This window comes from Mus caroli, chromosome 2 (assembly GCF_900094665.2).
Source record: "Mus caroli chromosome 2, CAROLI_EIJ_v1.1, whole genome shotgun sequence".
NCBI lineage: Eukaryota > Metazoa > Chordata > Mammalia > Rodentia > Muridae > Mus > Mus caroli.
Window position 1 is genome coordinate 71,350,972 of NC_034571.1, and position 21,703 is coordinate 71,372,674.

The window sequence follows — 21,703 nt, forward strand, 5'->3', positions numbered from 1 at the left end:
CCCCTTCCCTCCACTTCTCTCTCTTCTCCCACGTGTTCATGGCTGGTCTGTCTCTGTCTCTGTCTCTCTCTCTCTCTCTCTCTCTCTCTTCCTCCCTCACTCCCTCTCTCCCTCCCTCCCTCTCTCTGTCTCTACTTCCTCCTCAACAATGCTCCCCATGCCCTAAATAAGCTCTACTCCATACTAAAAGATAAGTGAATAAATAAATAAATAAATAAAACCGAAATCTTTTAAAAACAGAAAGAAAAAGTACAGACCTCCATTTGAACAATAAATGGATACTACATACTTGGTCAATATAATTGACATATCCCTTTTAAGCAGCTATCCTCTGTAGCTAGTGAAAAGATGAAACAATACATAGATGAGAGTATGATGGCCACTTGGTGTGTGGGTACCACTGGACTTTAGAGGTGAAGCAGAGATCGACAGCACCGGTTACAGAATGGGGAACATTTACAGAACACTTATTTTGTGTCATGCATTGTCTCTGCCAGCCTCTAGATTGTTAGCGTGGGTACTGACTTCCTCTTTTTCCATAGGCTCCCAGCATACAGGTCTAATCTGCTCCCTACAGCTTGCCGGCTCACAAAAGCTGAAGTGTAGGCGTAGTGACCCAACAGAGCGTTCTGGCTAGGGATCCCGACAGCATTCACTACCCCATTGCTTCTGTTGCTTCCCATTTAAATCCTGATAAGGGACTAATAGACCGTTTGTTTTTTACATTAGTAGATGTGGAAAAATCCTGGGGTCTCATAAAATGAGTCCGTGTATCCACCCAAGTACCACTGCATCTCACCATTTCAGACCATCTGTGGAACACAGGCTTTCTAGGTGCTGGTTGGTAGGAGGACTTTGAACAAGGTGTTGCCTTGGCTTAGGATTTATTTAAATTCTTTGCTGTTCTTAGGCATTTTTACCTAACCTACCCCACCCATAGACTATCTTGCACTTTTTATATTTTAAAGGCATTACAAGATACAAAGTTTATTCCCTCAGGCAGGAGTAGACTTCTAGTCCATGGAAAGGGAAGAATTATTCAGCTATAAGAGAATTATTAAACTATAATTTAGCAGGTAGCTGGGGAGATGGCTCAGCAGTTAAGAGCGCTGATGTTGGTCAAGTACCGGCATGATGTCTTTAGGGCTCTTGTTTATGTTTCTGTTTTAAGTAGACCTAGGAAGAGCAGAAACTCCTGAGTTGAAAATAAATACGGATTGGAATTTCAGGGAAAATGCACTCTTTGAATTTTAGGAAGTGATTTTAATTTTCTTACGACCTACCTAGTTCACTAAGCAAGAAGGAGGAATTTTAGTGTCATGGAAAACAGAACGCAGAAGGTTCTGTCTCGTGTGGGGATGGGTTCTTTCCTTTCCTACATATTTTATTTGCAACCTTATCATCCATCAACATTTATAATTGAAATAGGTGGAGCTATTATTTGCCATGCTTTTATCCTTTGCCCCTTTGTCAGCCTGAGAGCCTATCTAATTGTTAGAACTGAGTCAGGATTCCGTGCTGTCTCTTTCGCAGGACACAGGAGTATTGCATCGGAGTAAATGGCACTGGTAGTTTGGAGTGCAGCACTTCCCTTTGGAAACAGACTTTAACCTTTGGCCTGTTCTGCCTTACATCTCTCCTGTTCTCCAGTTCTTCTTCTCCCCCCCCAAAAGGAAAGAAAACCACCCTAACAGAAGTAGGAAGTGTTAGCTACAGAGAGATGAGTTTGTGTTTTCCCAGACTTTAATTAGGAAGGGGGAAAATGTACTTGTTACTAAATGGTTCCATTTTATGTCATATAGAGATTCGTCATGGGCAGGGAGCAGCAAGGGAGGCATATCTACCCTTTTAAATAAGATGTAGCTAAACATATCTTTAAATACAACTCACATGTCACTGAGAACAGACGTCCAGTGACTATATTTACACACAGTGGGAAGTTGCTCTCTCTTAATTTCCTAGTTATGTCTATCATTTTTATGGAGTAGTTACTATCCCGATGAGAGCTGAAAACCAGAGGTCCTTGTTGGTATGTGTCAGAACTTACTATGTTCTTATATGGTCTTTACATTGTCCATAGGTGGGGTTCTACTCCTGAGTTGCAACCCCATATTAAGAAAGGATGCCAAATCCTTCATGTGCTCCTTGGGGTCATGTGACAGTGACTTGTGCTCTCGTATCAGTCAAAAGCCATGATAGTCTATAGAGCCTGAAGCTCTCTCATCAGAAATATTCTTATATTTAAGTAACATATCAATTGTAGCATTAATAATGTGATTTTTTTTGAGACAGGTTCTCCCTGTGTGGCTCTATCCTGCCTAGAACTTGCTATGTAGAAGAGACTGGCCTGGAACTCACAAAGATCCACCAGCCTCTGCCTCCCAAGTGCTAGGAGTAAAGGTGTCGTGAGCCACCACATGTAGCTTAGATTAGTCAGTTTCTGGCAGAATTATCTTCAAGCAGAAAACCACATTGTGAGCTATTGCATATACTTGAAAGAGTAATGTTGCCAAATAGACACACACACAGGCCATTTCTATAAGATTCGTAGCTCATTCTTCAGCAGTGACTGTGGATATAAAGAGATAGTTCTTTCCTGAGGTGGGGTTAGGTTTGTAGGATGCCTGCTTGCTGCTGGATTTAGGCTTTTCAGAGAGACAGGACCATCTCTACATTTTATCTCCTGATAAAAGAGAAAATTCCACCCTAGATACCCTTAGTTTCATTTAACATAGATGAGACTTGGCCCCAAAACAAGCAGCTTCTAGGGTGAGGAGAAAGGGGAGAAAGAGATGGTGGCTACAGTCCTTTTCACCAGAGCCACATCCCACATTCATGCCTGATAATGGTACCTCCTCCCTGAGACCCTCAGAGCCTGCTGGCTGCAGGGTTGGGTCTATCCTGAGATACAGCCTCTATCTCTTCTCACTCTGTGAAAGTCTTTTCAGAATGCAAGCACACAGTGAACTGGGGGTGGGGTATCATACAGTGGGCCCGTCCTGATCTGCATGGTGTGTCCACCCTTCTGAAGCCGAGGCCTCTCAGATGCTTACACAGAGAGATGCCCCCTTCCCTTACAAAGGTTTTGTGAGGGAAGTGAGAAACTTTTTTCTGTTCAAAGTAGTTCAGGGTACCCTGCAAAGCTCTAGAATCAGGGATGGTAAGACTGTTGCTAGATCTGCGATCACCTAGACCAGTGGTTCTCAACTTTCCTAACTCTGCAACCCTTTAATACAGTTCCTCAGGTCGTGATAACACCCAACCATAAGATTATTTTGTTGCTACTTCATAACTAATTTTGCTACTGTTATGAATCATAACGTAAATGTCTGATGTGAGACCCCAGCAAGGGTGGTTTCAACCCCTAAGAGGTAGAGATCCACTGCTCTAGAGCATGTGAGCCCATAGCAATCATCTGGTCGTGGGAGTTTCAAGCCCAGGGCCAAGAGTCAAGTAGATTTGCCAAAAGGAGTGGAGTGGTGGCCACCATAGCAAACTGAAGACTGTTTACTTATTAGTTCAGTGTCACCAAGAGCTTATAAGCTAGCAGAAAATTTGTTTTTTTTTAAGTTGAAAAATCATCTGATTTGTAAATGCTGATGATTTTTAAAAATTAGTAGCATATATGAAAAAATATGTTATCTAACAGGAGGGTAAGAGTGATACCCTAGAACTGAAGTCTTTTGTTTGTTTGTTTGTTTTTATTCTTGCTGTTGGGAAGATTGAATCTAGGGCCTTTCGGTATGCTAAGCATTTGCCTGACCAACGATCTAGGACCCATCTCCATTCTATGCCTTGTAGCTTTGCTCTTTCCATGGGATCCCCAGGGAGTGTGTCTCCTTGAAAGCCTGGACTTCTCGGCTGTTGAGTGAGGCTTTGGTGCGCACTTGGAGATGCCCAGGGCTGTTGTGGAACAGGACGACAGCACTGCTGGGACTCTGTGCTAACAGCCCCACAGCACTGCTGGGGCCCTGCACTAACAGCCCCACAGCACTGCTGCAGGCTCTGCGCTAACAGCCCCTTATGTTCTGCCTCAGACCTCTGCAACCTCTCCATTTGTACCCAGAAAATCAGCCGGGTCAACACACTGACTGAACAGTTGTCACCGGATCTCCAATTTTAAAACTTTAAAGTGCCACTGTGTCCCAGGTTCATGGGGGTGGGGTAGGGTTGGAGTGCAGGAGGAGGTGGGGTGCGTTTTAAACATTCTGAGTGCAGGAAATCAACATTCTGTTCTACTGCTGAGCAAACAGAGTGTCCCCAGCGCGCCTCTTGTGGAGTCTGCCTGCCTCCGGGTCTACCTGGGAAACTCCTAGGAGCTTCACTTGAAAGTCCATGACTTGTTTTGATGCTCCAATTAGCTCCAGAATGTCACTCATCCTAATAGTGGGCTGAGCGTGGCATCAAAGGTGACTTTCTGCCTAAGACCCTTCTTAAGTGTGTATCATTAAGCACAGAAAATAAATGATTTGTTTTTCTTTTCTCGCAGGAAGCTGACAGCTGGGAAATTATAGAAGGGCTGAAAATAGGCCAAACCAATGTCCAGAAACCAGACAGGCACGAGGGATTTATGCTGAAGAAAAGAAAATGGCCTTTAAAGGGCTGGCACAAGGTAACATCGCAATCGGATTGAGGCTGAGAGCATCAGCATCAAGTTCTGACATGCTATTAGGTGGGAAACAAAGATCACTGGAGTTTATGAGTGTGAGATCTTGTATCTAGGACAAAAACGAAAACAAACAAAAACCCAGAATGGGGAGGAGAGAGGAAACAGAAGAGAGAGGGAGAAGAGAGAGGGAGAAGAGAGAAGAGGAAAAGCCAAAACAAATTCTGTGGCTCTGAGGAGAAAGCTGTCTTCCATTCTCAGTAGAACCCTTTGTGTTAGGCCCCGTGATGACTCTCACATCACCGCAGGAGCAACTTTGTGCAGTCACCAGTTCTGCTGACAGACGTCATCTCAGAATAGAAGGGTTTGCTAACCTTGGGGAATGCTTGGGGAATGGCTGCCCACTGGCTCAAAGCAGTCAGGCTATGGATTACAACTCCCTTAAAGAAATGGACAGACAGGAAATGCTATGCCAACCTGTCTCCAGAGGATGAAGCCAGTCTAAGGGGCTTCCACGAATACATTGTTCCCTTGTACCACTCAGACCATATAAGTACCCTAATACCAAGGACTGCCCCTCATTCACCATTCTTTGGATTTGGGTTTTGTCCAGCAAGTGATTCCTCCTGGGCCCACCTCTTCCTTCCACCGCTTTTCTTTATTGTATCATCAGTAGCCTTATTTAGGTCTTTCCTGTGACATCCTAGAAGTTATTCCTGGCTAAACTTATTTAATAGAAACTTAAAATGGGGGAAAGCAGGCCAAAACCCCATTTTCAAAAATGAATAGCTAGGTTCTATTTGACACTCTTACTTCAGCAAAATGGCCGTGGACTGACATCCTTCTGGACTCTGCATATTTAGCATAAACAGTAAGATGTCAATCCCCAGTGCCTTTTCTCTTCTCCCTAACACCACTGCATATTGACTAAGCATCAGCCCATATGAATGCCTAAGTTATGGGTGATTTGCTTTTTAATGTAGAATTTTTTTGAATCTGGCAGGTACCTGTTGTTTTCAAAAGGATTACAGCATCCCTTTGTGGGTTCTAGGTAGAATGGCTTTGGGGACCTGATATCCTGCTGTCTCAGCAGCTATGTGTTCATGCATCCCATGCAAATGATCCAGCAGAGTAGATTCCAGCAACAGAAGGATTTTCTGCAGAGCTAGAAGTGGGGTCCATGGTGTGGCTGGCTCCTGAGAACCTTTTGGTTTTTTTTGAGTGGCCCACAGAAAGAAAGCCAACATTAAAGAGGTCTTCAGTCTTTGTGGTTAAAAATAGCAAGTCTACTAAGACTGGATGATGTGACCCCAAGGCAGATAATTGCCTACCCACCCTCCTTTTTAGTTTCTTATTTTGTTTCGTATTCTATTTATTCTTTGAGATTTTCATACATGTATACAATGTATTCTGATCATATTCACCATTTCTTTCCCAGTTTCTCCCAGAGTGCCCCAGTACACCCTCTTATCAAGTTCATGCACCCTTTTGTTTTAACATATTTGTATTTCACTGGCCTCATTTAGTATTGCCATGTGCATTCATTGGGGCCGTTCACCAGAGCATGAACAACTTGCCAGTAGTCACATGACCAAGGACAAAGCTGGAGAATGTTCCTTCCCTGGTAGCCACCAACTACCACTCGGGGTGGGGCCCCTTATTCATAATGTAGCTTGGAAACAATATTTAATCTCATTTCCTAATAATAGAATACAAGCATATTGCCGAGGAGAGTCACTTAAGCCTTGTGGGTAATTTATTAGTAATGGATCCAGTGTGATGGCATCTGTAATGGCTATGAGAACTTTTAGAAAGTATCCATGGGTATCCAATGGAAATTCAGAGGTTTAGCTCTGGGGCAAACACTTCCCTGTAGAATAGTATAGAAGTGTTTACAGAATTGCCGTGATTTCTCCAGGCTTTTTTCCCCTCACTTTCATAATATCCTAATGCAGTTTGGTGATGAAGTGTAAGCTGCAGGTCCTTAGATCTCCACCTTATGAAGACAAACCACAGAGAAAAGATTTCATCCCTTGCGCATGTAAACGTGTCCTACTAGAACTCTGACCCACTTACCTCACTTCCTGTGACTGACTGTGGCTAGATGCCCTGAATCGGTGTATCAGAACCATCAGACATGTTAACCGCTGATGCCAAGGGACTTGCGACCCGCACTTGTGAATGCTTTGTGTAATTCAGAGAACAAACAGTCACTGGAGTGTTTGGTTCTTGCAGCGCTTTTTTGTCCTGGATAATGGAATGCTGAAGTATTCCAAGGCGCCACTTGATGTAAGTAGCTCGCAGGACATGTTTCACAGATTGATGTAGAATTCTGCTTGAAGTGAGTAAACACTGTAGCCATGCAAACCCTGTGCCATGGCTACCGGCTTTCTGCATGTTTGTGCCTGTAATGTTTAACAACAAGCTACCGACTGCATGTTTTAGAGAAGGTATGCTCTATGCTTATACTCAGGATAGCATAAAATCTCAAAGTAGTGCATGAATATTTAATTGCTTTTTAAAGCAGAACTTCAACCTAAAAGTGACACGTTAGTTAAAAAAAAAAAAAAAATCACCCTTTCTCTCCTAGAGAGAAAATCTTGAACACTTTTTTCCTTTCACCTTGAAATAAATTCCGTGATCCTTGCATTTTGAGATTTAAAGCCTTCCTGTTCTTGTCAAGAAACTGTCTTTTGTACTTAATTTGTGTTTCATTCAGTTTTTTTATCTTGAAAAGCCCAATGCCCAACTCATTAAAACTATTCCAAACTGCTTTGGCTTAATATCTAAGTAGTAGTTTGCTTGCAAATCTCAACGTTTCTTCCCTCTTACCATGTGATGCAAGGAGATGACCAAGGGCTTAGACTCCGTTTTGTTCGCCCCTCTGCCATGGCTGGGCCATGTTCTTGCTCAGCCGAGGACAGCCAGGAGAAGGGGATGGCTGGTCCCTGACCTCTGGTCTCAGCTGCCCAGTTCTGCCCCAGCAGCTGTCTTGCAGCTGACTCATGGGTGTTCTGGGTCACGGTTCAAAAGTTGACTTCAGTTATTTTGGGGAATCCCTTGGCATTGGCTTATGGAGGAGATAGGAGCTAAGCAATCTGGGATTAGGGAGATCTGACATTATTAGTTGTGCCCAAAATAAGAGTAAGATGAGCAGTGTCGCATGCCAAGATTGATGTGAAGTCATGCAGATCGAACTGTCCTTAGTGCTTAACTGTTTTCTCTTAATTAAAAAGAATGTAGTCACCCACTTTGCATAGGTGAGTTGCAGTTTACCTTAAACTCATCTTAGCTCAGAGCAGAAACACACACACACCCAGCCCCCGAACCCATACACCCTTCCAGCGTGTTCACTGATCTGTTGATTTCAGATCCAAAAAGGAAAAGTGCACGGGAGCATAGATGTCGGACTGTCTGTCATGTCGATTAAAAAGAAAGCTCGGAGGATAGACCTTGACACGGAAGAGCACATCTATCATTTGAAGGTGAAATTGCTTTCAGCATCTGGTGTTAGCGGGGGGATGTGATTTGCTCGCACCAGTGGCAGCCAGGAGACTGTTTCCACAGCTGTCTTCCGTTGCTCCCTGTTCCAGGTGAAATCCCAGGACTGGTTTGACGCTTGGGTCTCCAAACTGCGCCATCACAGGTTGTACCGTCAGAATGAAATTGTGAGGTCGCCGAGAGATGCCAGTTTCCACATATTTCCTGCAACTTCAACAGCTGAGTCCTCCCCAGCTGCTAATGTCTCTGTTGTGGATGGAAAGGTATGACTTTGCTTGCGCTGGGAAAAAAAGTCAGCCTGGAAATTGCTTAGAACATTATCCATGCACATCCCTCTGTCTACTTTGGAAACATCAGAAAGGGAAGTTTCCTTTTGTGATCTTACACCCAGAAAACAAGTGATATTGTCACTAGTGTTAAACACAAAGATGAGGCAGATGTGTGAATCACCAAAAGAGTTTATTTGTGATAAATGGATGGCATCATTTTTGTGTGGCTTTCTAGGGGTATTGGGAGCAAACATTTGTTTAATCGACATCTCTGGGAATTGTTGGGTAGTAATAAAGTGACCCCAAAGTTCTGAAAATGAAACTTATTTTCTTGTTTTGAGCTACCATGTATACATGACCCAGAGCTGTAATGAGTCGCTTCCCTCTGGAGTGAATACCATTCAGCTGGAGAGGGAACAGCGGTACCAATGGTGTTCCAGTGAGCAAGTACATTAGGTATATGACAGTCATTCACCTCTAATCTGTCACATAGCCAAGTTCAGACACTGTGTTTGCATGTATACAAGTGACATAGCCATCCCAGGATCTGACACATAGCTGCTTCCAAAATCAGTACCTCCTTTCATTAAACCAAGGACCAGACAAGAGGCACTGCGGGTCCTTAGGATGTAATAAGATTCACAGTCCGTGTTGCAGAGAAGCTGGACGTATTTCTTGTCTGAAAGTCAAAGTTAGGAGAACAGGCAGAGAAGCAGCTGTTTCTGTGTGTGATTCAGTAACTGGGTTGCATTGCAGAGGGCTGTTGCAGCTTTATCCTTGGTACCCCAAACTGAGGTTGGAGACAACTGACTGGGCTGGCAGTGGAGAGCTTCTGCCTCCTCTGTACTTCCTTGGGAGTCCACACAATACCGGGATTACATAGTTTCCTCTCTACATAGCATTGGAAAACTTGGCAGAGGAAGAGCCGGCCTAGCCGATCAAACTTACTGGAATGTTACCATACTGAGGTTTTGTTATTTGTTGGAAAGTAGTGTATGAGGTAAACCCCATTAATTATATTTCATTGTGAGACTTCATTGTGGCCTCATTTCTGCTAAAGACTCTTTAATTACCTTTCTCCCAGGAATTGGGTTGCCCTAAATACCAACCAGTTCTGAGATGAAAGAGAATGAGCCAGGAGGCCAGAGAGATTGGGGATTTGAGAACTTAGAGGTCCCCAAGGTAGTCGCCATATTTCTCTGGGCCTCCTGAGTTTTCGTCAGAGGCCGGAATGAATCCCAGTGTTAGTCCAAATTAAATGAGAACCGTATTTCAAATAGATCTTTGAAAAGAAATCATAAATTTTTAATTCTTTAGTTTTTCCAGCTTCTGCCTGTATCTTTGGCACAAAGCATTGATAAAAGATGCATTATTTCTGTCCCTCGCCTGACTTATTAAATAACTTGGGTGATATCTGAGATTGGTGGACTGAAACCAAATCCTTCCCAACTGTTTCCTCTGGAATAAGAAAACTCTCCAGCTCTAGTTTCCACAAAAGGTCCATTTCTCCAGTTGCAAGTGGCATGGCTAAGAGCTCAGACATGCCGGGTGATTTCCATTACATTTATCAAAATGCAGGAGAGAGCCTTTTGTCCTTCTTCTTACCTCCCACGTATCAGATTATGAGACTCCTGAATGTTAATTGGTTTGTGGTCCTATGTGGGTAATAAATAAGACTGGGTTTGCTAACTGTGCATTATTTATTTCTTAATAATTTAGAAGAGACATCATCAGTTGTAATTGAGTATTAGAGTCAAATGCGAAGATTTAAAGCCATTTCGGGCCCCTGGGGAAGGACGTTTCTGTTTATTTTGCTGTTTACTGTACACATCACATCTGCATATTTTGCTCTACTTTATTTCACATAAAAATCCTCTTCATAGGATAACCTGTCAGCTGTAGATAAGTTGACAGGAAGTCCTTTTATATAGACTTTGGAGTGTTTCAGAAGCATTGTAAGGCTGTTTGGTGGTGGGTAGTGAACTTAGGAATCACAGGAGGGTAACAAGAATTTGAGCTGATTATTAGGGCACAGAGAGCTCCCCCAGAGAAGAGGCCCTTAGCCATGAGCTGAGGAGACCATAGTGAGGATACTGGTTCAAGAACAACTTAGGAGTAATTTCAGGACTGGGTTCCTGAGCTCTTGGGTCCTTGTGAGTCTGGGCTGCTCTTGTTGTTGTTAACAACACTGTCTTCTTTATTGGATGAAGGAGGTAGCATTAATGGAGTATTGTGGCTGAGCATGAATTCAGCCTCTGCTTGTGTAAGTTGTATACTTCATCTCCTTGCTTGTAGATGCAGCCCAACAGCTTTCCATGGCAGTCCCCGTTACCATGCAGTAACAGCCTCCCTGCGACCTGCACAACGGGGCAGAGTAAAGTGGCAGCCTGGCTGCAGGACTCAGAAGAAATGGACAGGTGTGCAGAAGGTTAGTTCCGGCCACTGTGGGGTCTCAGGATGAGCCCCACACCCAGTGTTTACAAGGAAAACACTACAGCTTCCAGTCTCACCTCCCAAGGGACCCTGCCTTTCTTCTTAGTTATACACTTCTAGATCCTTGTCTGCTCTGTAACCCAGGCTTCTCAGCTGCCAGTTCTCCCACCTCCTCACAAGTGGCTCTGAGCTTCTCCCCTGCCTTAGCTTATACATCTTCCACCTTTTCATCTCTTTGCAAATTCCTTCTTGCTACCTTCACCTGTCCCTTTGGGGCCCGACGAACCTTCCAGTCTCGTACCGGTGCTCTGCGCTGCCCTACTCTCTGGCTGCCCTACATGCTTCCTTCTGCTGTTGTGTTGCCCATGGATTGGGATATCCTGTTGCTATGTTCTCCATAGCACAGAAGTAAACAGAAGGATCCAGGGTGGCATGTCCGGAGTGCATTGTGACTGGGGTTTTGCTGTGGATAGGCCTTTCAGGACTAGTCCATCCTTCTCTGAGCTGCTTAATCTATTACTTTCTCCTCCCCCACCAAAGCCCTTTGGTCCATGCTTTATCCACTGGCCATTTCCATTCTGAAGCAATTTTCATTTGACCCACAAACCTGACAAAAAGCAAGGGCAATTTAGACAGTATTTAATAAGTCTCACCTGATTTTTTTAGATTCTGTTGAGATACTGTAAGCATTAATTTTGCTCTTTTATGATACTATAATAAAAACAGATGTTATGTAACATTTTAATGTTTTCACTCAGACAAAATAAATTAATGATCTGTGTTAATCCTCCTATACCCTCACCATTGGGTTAGCTCCAAATTTGCATTTTCGAGACACCAACCTCCCAACTTAATCCGCATAGGAAACTATGATTTAAAGGGGATTTTATATTCATAATCATGTCCATTTGACATCCAACTAGAGTGTTTGGCTAGGCTGTATTCACCACATACAGCTTCCAGTTGTGGAAGGAGACAGATGACTTTTAGATGGCACTGTAGCTTCCTGCCATATTTGGAGACCGCCCAGGCTCCCCTGTCTGAAGGCCAGCTACAGAGGTGCTTAGCCTCTTAGCTAGAAAAGAGGAGCCAGGATTCGAACTCAGACGCTCTCACAATAGAGCACAGATCTGAATATAGTGCCCTGCCAATTCTTCTGGGTTCCCCCTTGAGACTGTATAAGCATCTAGACTTTATGTACACCAGTGCTTATCATGCCTAACTTGACTCCTTATTCACACAGTCTTGTCCTATCCTTACCAGCCTTTCATGCATGATCCATTCCTGTCCTCTTGTTTCTGGTGGTCACATAGTCTCCTAACTGCATGACCCAGTCTCCTGCACAGTTAGTTCATCCTTCTCAGAGGCTCATGGGAAATGACCACCTGTGAGCCGGTTTGCAGGCCCATGCCAATACACGGAGCATATTCTGTTGTTTTCAGCCAATAGGTACTGTTAACTGTCTGTACTTTGTGGGTAGGGAGAATGAAATCCATAAAGGTTTAGACATTTGGCCAAAATTCTAGAGCTGCCCGGGTGGAGGGGATGGGATTGCAGCCAGCTCACAACTGACTAGTCCCCAGAACTTTGTTCACTACAGAATGCCCCAAGACTGGTAATTCTTAAAATAACTCTGTAATCACCCCCAGTGGCTCTTCTCTGGCTCCAAGGTGTTTCCCCAAAGTGCTTATCCCAGCATTTAGCAGCCAGTGTGTTCAGCAGTCTGGCCATACCTAGCCTTTCAACCTTGCCCACTTCTGAAGACTCAGGCAACTATTGTTCTATGCATTTACATATGTCCATCTCTGTGCCTTTGGACAGACTCTGCCCAACCTGAAGTTCCCTCCGTGTCCTTCTCCACCTTTCTGTCTGGCTAAAACATTTCTGTCAATTGTCTAGACCCTGTGGGGGTGTGGTGGGGTCACTCTTGTAAATCTGCTCTCAAACCATGAAGCAAGGAACACTCTCTTTTCTCCTAATCTCTTGCTGCACTTAAAAAAAAAAAAACTATACTGATTATTTTCATAGAGCATGCCTACTACTGAGATGGGGTTCAGTTTGTTTCATATTTATTTCATTGGTTGAATTTCAAAAGATGTAACGTTTTACGGAGCCCCCTTCTATGTCTGATTGGCAGTTTCACCAGGTAGTTGTCTGTTTCAGACTTGCATGAAACCAGGCCTTAAATATATGGATCAATTGCTTGGCTCTTAGAGCATATTTTTTTCCATAGAGATTAAATTTAAATTACTAAAACTCTGCAGTAGATTTTACAGGAGTCATTCCTTGACACACAGTTAGTGGGCTGGAGGACAGATGTGTTCCACTGGATTTTACTCTTTTGTTTCTCTGAACTTGACTTTGCCTCCACCCAAATTCCAGGCAGCTCCCTGGTAAATCGTTTTAGAGGGGCTAGGCTCCTAGGAATAAAACCACAAGCCTACCAAACTCCCCAGAGTGTCCATGAGATGAAATCCGTGAGGGCAGAACCATGGTCACACACAACGGGAAGTGTTAATGGTATCTACTCTCTGAGTCATAGTTGGTAAGAAACCATCTCATTGCCAGCAGCGCCCATGATTCAGGCCCAGAGCGAGGTATGCTCTGTTACCTGTCCCTATCACCATCATGTAAACGTGGGTATCCTGTCTCATATGCCACATTGTGGACTAGGTCCTCTTTATTATTGTCACCTCCATTTCTACCCAGTTCGAACATTTTTGTCTTCATTAGATCTTGCACACTGCCAGTCAAACCTTGTGGAACTTAGCAAGCTCCTGCAAAACTTGGAGATCCTTCAGAGAACTCAGTCGGCGCCTAACTTCACTGACATGCAGGTAAAGAAATGTAATGGCTGCTGGTAACACTGTATCAGATCCTAACTTACCACCTTCACTGAGGCAAGGTGACACTCAAAAGGGAAGTTTTACTATTCGCAGGCTCACGTTACGATATTTACAATAATATGTAGTTTATATTCTGGAGTTACTTATTTAGTGTGTATGTGTGTTTTACCTACTTGTATATGTGTGCACCATGTGTGTGCAGTAGCTGTGCAGTCCCGAAGGTGGCATTGGATTCTTCTAGGAGTAACAATAGGTAACCACCTATTGTTGTGAGCTGCTTTGTGGGTGCTGGGAATCAAACCTGTGTCCTCTGTAAGAACAACAGCCGAGCCATGCCTCTAGCCCCCGTGGAATTATTTGTAATACGTTTGAAGTTTGGTTTCAAATGTTTTACATTGAAATATACACAAGACTCTCGTAAACATATTTGTGTCAACTCCCAGTTCTCTTTTGTATTAACAATGATGGCTTTGAAGTTTAAGTTCTAGAACTTTCAGAAGTATGACTGTCTTTTAATGTCAGGAAAAAAAAAAGTGCTCACTGCCTCTAATCTTGTTCTCATTTTTGCACACTAGAAATATAACTTTCACAAGTGTGTTGTAGATTTCTTGGCTATTAGTATAATGTCTTTCTCCCTTGGCCGGTTTTCCTTGGGGTTCTAACGATTCCTTACTAACTTTCTGGGCTCTTTGTATGTGTTATCGTCTGTGTGAACTTAATAATCTTTTGTTGCTTTTAACTATTTGTGTAATGTAGGCTAACTGTGTAGATATTTCAAAGAAAGACAAGCGGGTCACAAGACGCTGGAGGACAAAAAGTGTCAGCAAAGATACAAAAATACAGCTCCAGGTACAGCTTTTGCTTTGCCATTCGTTCTTTGCATTTCCACTGAAAGCGTTGCTCTCTGTGCCCATTCTGTATCCGCCCCTGGGTGTGAGGTCGCAGGGATAGCTTAACTGCTTGGAAGACTGTTCTTTTGAAGAGTTGTGCGCTCTAAAACTTGAGTTAATTGTGGTTAATTGGGCTTAAGTACAAAAACCTTGTAAAGTAAGAATGAGCCAATTTGGTCACACAGTTGGATTTCCGTTCTCAGTTCTAGCCTTTGAAACATTAAAACTCAGACTGAAAGCCATTTTAAAATCAAAATTGGAAAGCCAGTGAACAGTAATATATGCACATTTATAGTGTCTCAGGGTTAGAAGGCTCTTTTATGGATGAACTTTGTCCACAGTTTTATCAAGGCCTTGTAGGTTAAAGATCAACACACCCAGGTGTCACTGTGATCGCTGTGACTCTCTGGCCTCATAATTTATACATTTCTGTTAAACTTTCTGGACTTCACTTGCTCCTGCTCAAGTTACAGAATTAATTTATTGATCACTGAGTTCTGTCTCAACTCTGAAATTCTATAACAACAGTCACTCTAAAATTGGAACCAAAATCTCCATAGCTCATGATAAATTTACTTAAAATACAAATTTTAATTGCAATAGTTGTATATTTTCAAATATGATCCTCTTAGGCTATTACATTTTGGTGACACAGAATGCTTAAAACCCACGTCGTAAATTGTATTACTCCTAAATCTTGACAAGGATCTCTAGCATTCTTATCTCAGCTGCGTAAGATGATTGCTTACCTGCCAATTAAAATTAGTCAACTTCATTTTTTAAAAATTATAATATTGATGCATTTAGATCTTAACACAAAGTAACTGTTTCTCGCTGTTCTTCCCTTTCCTCTGAATAATTAACAAAAGTAATTCGTCTCTGATTCAAACTGCTTTAATGACATTCTTTGTATTCTCACCCTGAATGTGTCAATAACGAACTGCTAGTGGGCTTCCTAATCTGGTGTAATTCATGGTAATTTTTCATAAGCACTAAACACAGTGTTTCTATTTAGAATATCTGCATTCTGTGAATGTAATTACGTGTGTTCCTTTGGGCAATGCACTTTTGTGTGTTTCTCATTGTGTTCATAAAATTAGTGCTAGGGGGGGAAATATGCCAAATGATTCTACAAGAAACTCTCGAGATGGTCGTTTGTTTTGAGCTTACAATTTGTCTTGTTTTCAGGCTTTGTATTCATGTTCTCATGACTAAGAGAGTAGAATCATTTTTGCAACCAGAAGAACCTTTTCTATAAATAAAAGAGCTGGGGAATGTTAGCACCCTAAGAACATACCCTCTTATGCTAGATACTGTTTCAATCGGGTTGTTTAATGCATGCCTCTGGACAGATTCCTTTCACAGCCATTGTGAGTGGACTGACTGGCTCTTAGCAAGTCTGAACACAATACCCTTGGCTGTCTGTGGAGCCAGGACTCTTACCACAAGCCCACATGGTCCATCTTTCCCCTTTAGGAAACCCAGTGCAACTCTGCCTAATAAAAGTGCGGAGAAATCACAAGAATTGTTTTGCGGCATCAGAAGTCATTGCTGCCAGAGCAGGCAGATCTTTGATTGGCTTCTTTGAATTTCTCATTGTTGTCTTGCTTTGTTGGACCAAGGAGTGACACAAGCGACCTCGTGATTCTTACTTAGATGAGGAATCTGAGATTACCTCATCCCTGTAGTCACTTTACATTTTCAAGAGGAGCAGATGCAGTTTTCAGTAGAAATGTAGACTTTGGATAATCCATTAATCACTCCCAGAGAGCATTTACTTCCACTTGGACTTAAAGCGTATGTTGTTGGCTGGAGTGCTGCAGAAATTGCTCTCATTCCCCTTGAACATTCTCTGTTTGCTGAAGGCAGCAGGTCTTCCAGGAGTTGTCAGGGGTCTCTCTGACTAGAACAGGGCTGGACCTCCTTCAACATTCATACCTAGTGGGGATGAGTGAGCTTACCTAGCAATGTCTATAAGCAGCAGGGATATCCATACTCTCTTGCCTACAGAAAGGCAGAACATTAATTTTTACCAGAGTAGACTATAGACTTCTCACCTAGCTGTCTTTCCTTCCCATGTTCAAAGCTGTTTGGTTATGAGAATTCCATCTTAACGATACCACGCATTTGTTTGGAGTTCCTTGTCATCTCACTTTCCAGGATGACCACTATCAAAGCCAACTTGAGAGATTCTAGCATCGTGAGAACTCATTTTCTGTTGTTTATCATCTAGGTCATTAGCCAGTTATGAAGGAAGCCAGGCTGCATGGCAGTGTTAGTTGGCTGGTGATCACTATTGATGTTGATATTGTGTCGCTGAGCTTTGCACATTCTGTAGTAATTGTCATCTCGAAGAATTAGGAAATAAATTATTTTTTTTTTAAAAAATGACTCCAGGAAGTAGAAAAGAAGCTAGAACATGAAACATGTGCTCTACTGGATATTCGATGATTTGTTCTTGCATAGGGTAGATGGCTCACCTTACTTGACCATGAAGGTTAAATTTGACTCGTTTGGTCATAGTCATACTAGATGCCATTGGATTGCTTTCAGAAATCTCTTGTTTAACTCGTGGAGTCAGCCTATGTCTTGAAGATCCTGTGAGGATTATCTTTAAAGAAAATAGGCATCCAGGTCTCCCAAAGTTTGCATTGTCTGGTTCTAATAAAGAGCTCAGTAAAACTATATAGTCAAAAGTGCTATAGAAGAGAAATACTGTGTCACTATCTATGTCCCTGTGTCATTCATAGAACAAATTAGATGCTAGGTCCAAAATACTGGAGGGATCGTACAGAGTAGAAAGAAGTACATAGTAGCTGATAAAGTTATCCATCATTCACATGAATCTGCCCCAGTTCCACATCCCACAATTACACTGACATGAAGACAGGTTCTTCCTTCTTATATTACATGCAGAGATTTTGTGTAGAAAATAAATTATGCGTGGTGACATACATAAATATGCAAAAGATTTGTGAAGTAAATTATAAAAGTAATTTAGGAAATTTAAAAGAGCATTGGGGATGTGAGAATTCAAAATATTTGTCATTCCAAACAGATGAGAGTGGTTGTGATGGAGTGTGTGTGTGTGTGTGTGTGTGTGTGTGTGTGTGAATTTTTTAGTTAATATAAGAAATCCCACTTGGGTTAACTGGAAATGGAAGTGTTGTCCTCCATCTTGAAGGCCCAGGGTCTATCACATTGAGGTGGCTTTGAAGGATGAGAAGGAAATGCAGTTCCCTCTGGGTTTCTTTGGGTTTGTGTGTAGGTAGGTACACGTCACCAAATGGAACCTGTGCTCTCTCTTGGATGTTCAGAACTGGTGCTGTGAGCCATTGATCCCATTCTCTGAGGCACTTGAAGGCTCTGCAGTTCCCCCACAACCCCAGTCTAGTAGGACTTGCCTCTGCCTTGGGAAATTCTTGTCTAACACTAAATCCCTGACAGCAGGCTTTTTAGTAGAGAGTTGAGTTGGGGGTTAAAGAACCCTGTTTCTCTTCCTCTTATTTTTCCCTCTGGATATGATTCTTTTTTACCTTGACTTTTTTTAATAATCACTTTCCCCAAAGCTTGCCTGTTGTCTTCTCTACCATTTACTAGGTGCCTTCTGACCTAATACAACATGGCATCAGAGTTTTAAAAAGTGGTGCGCACATTCCTTTTACTTTAGAATGGCAGGTTCCTCGATATTTCATTAATTAATAGAAAAGCTCCCCATCTGCTCTTGGGGTAGGGATTCTATTCAGGAAGTGAACTCACAGTGTTTGGGCGGTCTGCACTGAGAGAAAAGAGCATTTCCTTGTGGCATGAGTGTCCCTTTGACTTGTTTCAATGCTAAGATTTTTTTTTAAAGAAAAGTCAATTACAGTTAAAACTCTTCTGTCTGATTATCTTTCATTCCCCTATGAATCCCCTTGCCTTCATCCCTACCCCATGTTTTTACCCCCTTTTCTTCTCCCATTCACTGTCAGGAAGGGCCACCTGCGAAGGGCCAGTTCAACACAACTCGGCGCCGGCAGAGGCTAGCGGCAGCAGTGGCTACAACAGTGAGTGTATCTCCATCCCAAACGAGAAACTGTGCCCAAGGGTGAATCTGTTGTGATGGTGCCACCAGCGAGCAGTGGGTCACCTGTGGCCTACCCCGTTGACATCACTTTCAAATGCCCTCTGGCTCTCCTTGCATGGCAGGAATTGGACGTGGGTGCTGGGTTTTGCAAAAGAGCTAGTTCATAATCCTCATCTTCTACCATTATTGGAAGAATGGATTGAAACTCATGTCTAACTGAGTTTGAGAAACTGAGTATGGGACCCGGAGATGGGAGAATTTTCTTAAATGGTGGTATTTCATTTATTTGTTTTCCAACTGATGCCTGAACCTTTGCTAACTAATTTTTGTTTTTCTGAGAAATGTCACCTTACTACAGAAACAAGTTATTCGTGTTTGTGTGTAGCAGTCTGACCACTTGAGGAGACAGCGATTTGAGGAGTAGAAAAGGTGGATTTTGATGTCATCTCTATAAGGCTACCTAACGTACATGTAGCAAGAGAGATCACGTTATAGAGAGAATATTGGCCTGAAGACTGGAAAATATAGTGTGGAAATGAAAAAACCATGAAATTAGATAGCGTCTAATCTATATGTAGAGGGGTATTTTTACTCCCAAGAGGCGAAAGAATAGATAGGACATAGGTAAGGTGAAGACCCGTGACTGTCCCTATGCAATATGAAGTAGAACACCTGGTCACAAGATAAAAGTAAACCCTAATAATAATTCATCCCAAGACCTTGTTTATTTTTAAAAATATAGACTCTCGAATTCATAGTAATCATGGATGCTAGATTTTTGTCTAGTACATGATTTTTCTGAGTTAATAACAATTTTATCTTTGCTAAAATTAGGATATACTTCAAGGTTAGAATGTCTAAAGATAATGAACAAAAGGTTGATTGCGCTGTAGAAAGTTTCTGGTGTGAGAGCTGTTGGTTTTTCATTTCATAGTCAGCCCTGGCATGCTATGTGGGTGCTTAGCTAGACTATGGGATGGAATTACTTTTGATTATTGAGTCAACCAGTGACTTGGAATTAATTAGGGGACTGACTCCAGCATTCATAGTTTTACAAATATTTGAACCAAGTCATTACTGAAATTGCTTATGGTGCAGTGGATATATTCGAATGCAAATGAATGGAGTCTCTGCCTCTGGATGGGTAAGAGATTCTGACAGTAGACACCTAACCAGCTGAAGGAATAAACTGAACAAATCCAGGTGATCTATAGAGAAGTAACAAGATCAGAGTCTGGAAAGCAAAGATCAGTTAGCTTGTGAAAATGCTAATGCTTCCCTCTAATAATAAACTCCCAGAATACCACACGAAGAAGCGATGGTGGTTTTTTCTGGGTTCAGTTTTTAAGCTTTGCATACAGTGAAAATAATAAAGTTGGGATTAGTACCTATTTGCATAGAGTAAGTTTATATTTTCTTCAGTTGGAAGCAGAGGAAAAGGCTTGTTAGAACAAGAAGCATTAATGTCCACATCCCAACATCACTGTGACCATGGAAATTATAAAATTAACTTAGATGATTCTAGTGAAAAGGGTACTGTCATCACTTAAAATAATGACAGGAATAGCTGGCGTTGGGTGGCTGCTGCCCTTTGGGAACTGTACTCTGATTCTATGTCTATGAGACATCGAGTAGGATCAACCTCTGACCCCTAACCTCCAGCCCCAGCCCCAGTGGCCTGACTTGGCCTCCTCCCCAGTGTCCCTCCTCCTCCCAACACAGAAGTTACCCCACATTTGAACCTGCCTAGTCAGGTTCAAATCCTGCTAGGATCCTAGTCAGTTTTATCATCTTTCACTCAGGCATCTGGGGTGAATGAGTTTGGTATCAAAGAAAACTCTACCTGGGAAGATGTTTCCAAAATGTGTTCTTGTTGGGCCTTAACACTGGCTCTCAGAATGGCCAGCTTTCTCCACCAGGCAAAGCTCACAGAACTTCAGTCTGGGAAACACAGAAATACTGGCCCCAAGTGGAAGAACACCCAAGCCCCCAAAACCAACAGTATCCCAAACATATCCTTAAATGCAAACTGCAGAATACTAACAGGATTTTTCACCCTGGCTCTTAGGACCTCTTAAGCTTAATATTACTGGACACAGCAGCATGCCTTCTTCTTAGTGACCATTGCTACATTTGGAGGCCAGCAGTTCTCCTCAAAAAATAGCCTTCTCTTTTGCCTTGGAGGTGAATTTTAAGGGTGGCCCCTAACATTTCCACTCCATACTCCAGCCGCTGGTATCAGAAAGTTTCTGAGCCAGGCTTCCTCCCTGCTTCTAGGAAGCCTCGAGGGTCTATCCTGAGCAGAGGAGCAAGGCTCACACTCAGCACTGAAGAGTCACAGTTCTGAGTGTGAGGAGCTGCTGGCAAGAAGATGGTTACCACTTAAAGTACTTTCTATCCAAATGCCGTCCGGTGTCAATGAATGAAAACTGAGTGAGTCCCCCCCAGGCTGAAGAAATAGTCAGTGAGATGAATACATCCTGATTTATATTCTCTACTTTCCAAATTCCTCGATTAAAATGACCCATTCAACACACTTCATCTCAGGAAAAAAAGATAACTATTTAATTTGCTCGAATGTGTACAAAAATAGTTTTCATCTTCCCAGGAAACTGTCTGGTTGCAATTAGCTTGGAATATTGTGAGTTTGTTCCCCATGGGTCATATCCAGAGCCGCTTTTAAGAGTCAGTTTAAAACTCAATTATGTTCAAATTATAAATTTGTAAATTGTGTGTTTCTTTTTAGCATACGATTTGAGCATTTAGTAGAGATGATTTTATTGTGCACAAATACGGGGCCTTCTTGGACATCATGGGCTTTTACAGCGGGCCCCTCTGTAGCATCTCCCTAGGCTGCTCAGAAGAAACACCCATGCTGGCTGAATTCTTGAGGACTTTTGAGTGACATGAAACTTTCCCATGATCCTCAGTATACTATGTCTCCCAACACCAAACACCCGAGTTTGCTTTTCTTTAATGTCCCTTGGTCTACCTTTAATCACTTTCAACACAGGTCCCATTTTTCTCTTACTGCCCCCAAAGCTTCTCTGTCATTGCTCTAAAGACAAAGTCCCCAACATAAGGGAACCCCA

General features: G+C 42.5%; 1 protein-coding gene across 11 annotated transcripts in view; it reads left to right on the forward strand.

Moving 5' to 3' along the window:
• Osbpl6 (oxysterol binding protein like 6) overlaps window positions 1-21,703 on the forward strand; it is a 185,522-nt gene that overhangs the window by 129,095 nt on the left and 34,724 nt on the right. For 4 of the 11 annotated variants that reach the window (XM_029470666.1, XM_029470664.1, XM_029470669.1 and 1 more), the window contains 8 exons: window positions 4,490-4,612; window positions 6,842-6,895; window positions 7,978-8,091; window positions 8,200-8,370; window positions 10,672-10,804; window positions 13,543-13,646; window positions 14,412-14,504; window positions 18,517-18,591. In XM_029470666.1, coding sequence (XP_029326526.1) covers window positions 4,490-4,612; window positions 6,842-6,895; window positions 7,978-8,091; window positions 8,200-8,370; window positions 10,672-10,804; window positions 13,543-13,646; window positions 14,412-14,504; window positions 18,517-18,591 — 867 coding nt within the window. The remainder of the gene's footprint in view (window positions 1-4,489; window positions 4,613-6,841; window positions 6,896-7,977; window positions 8,092-8,199; window positions 8,371-10,671; window positions 10,805-13,542; window positions 13,647-14,411; window positions 14,505-18,516; window positions 18,592-21,703) is intronic. The other 7 variants (XM_029470678.1, XM_029470682.1, XM_029470684.1 and 4 more) reach the window with 3 other exon arrangements.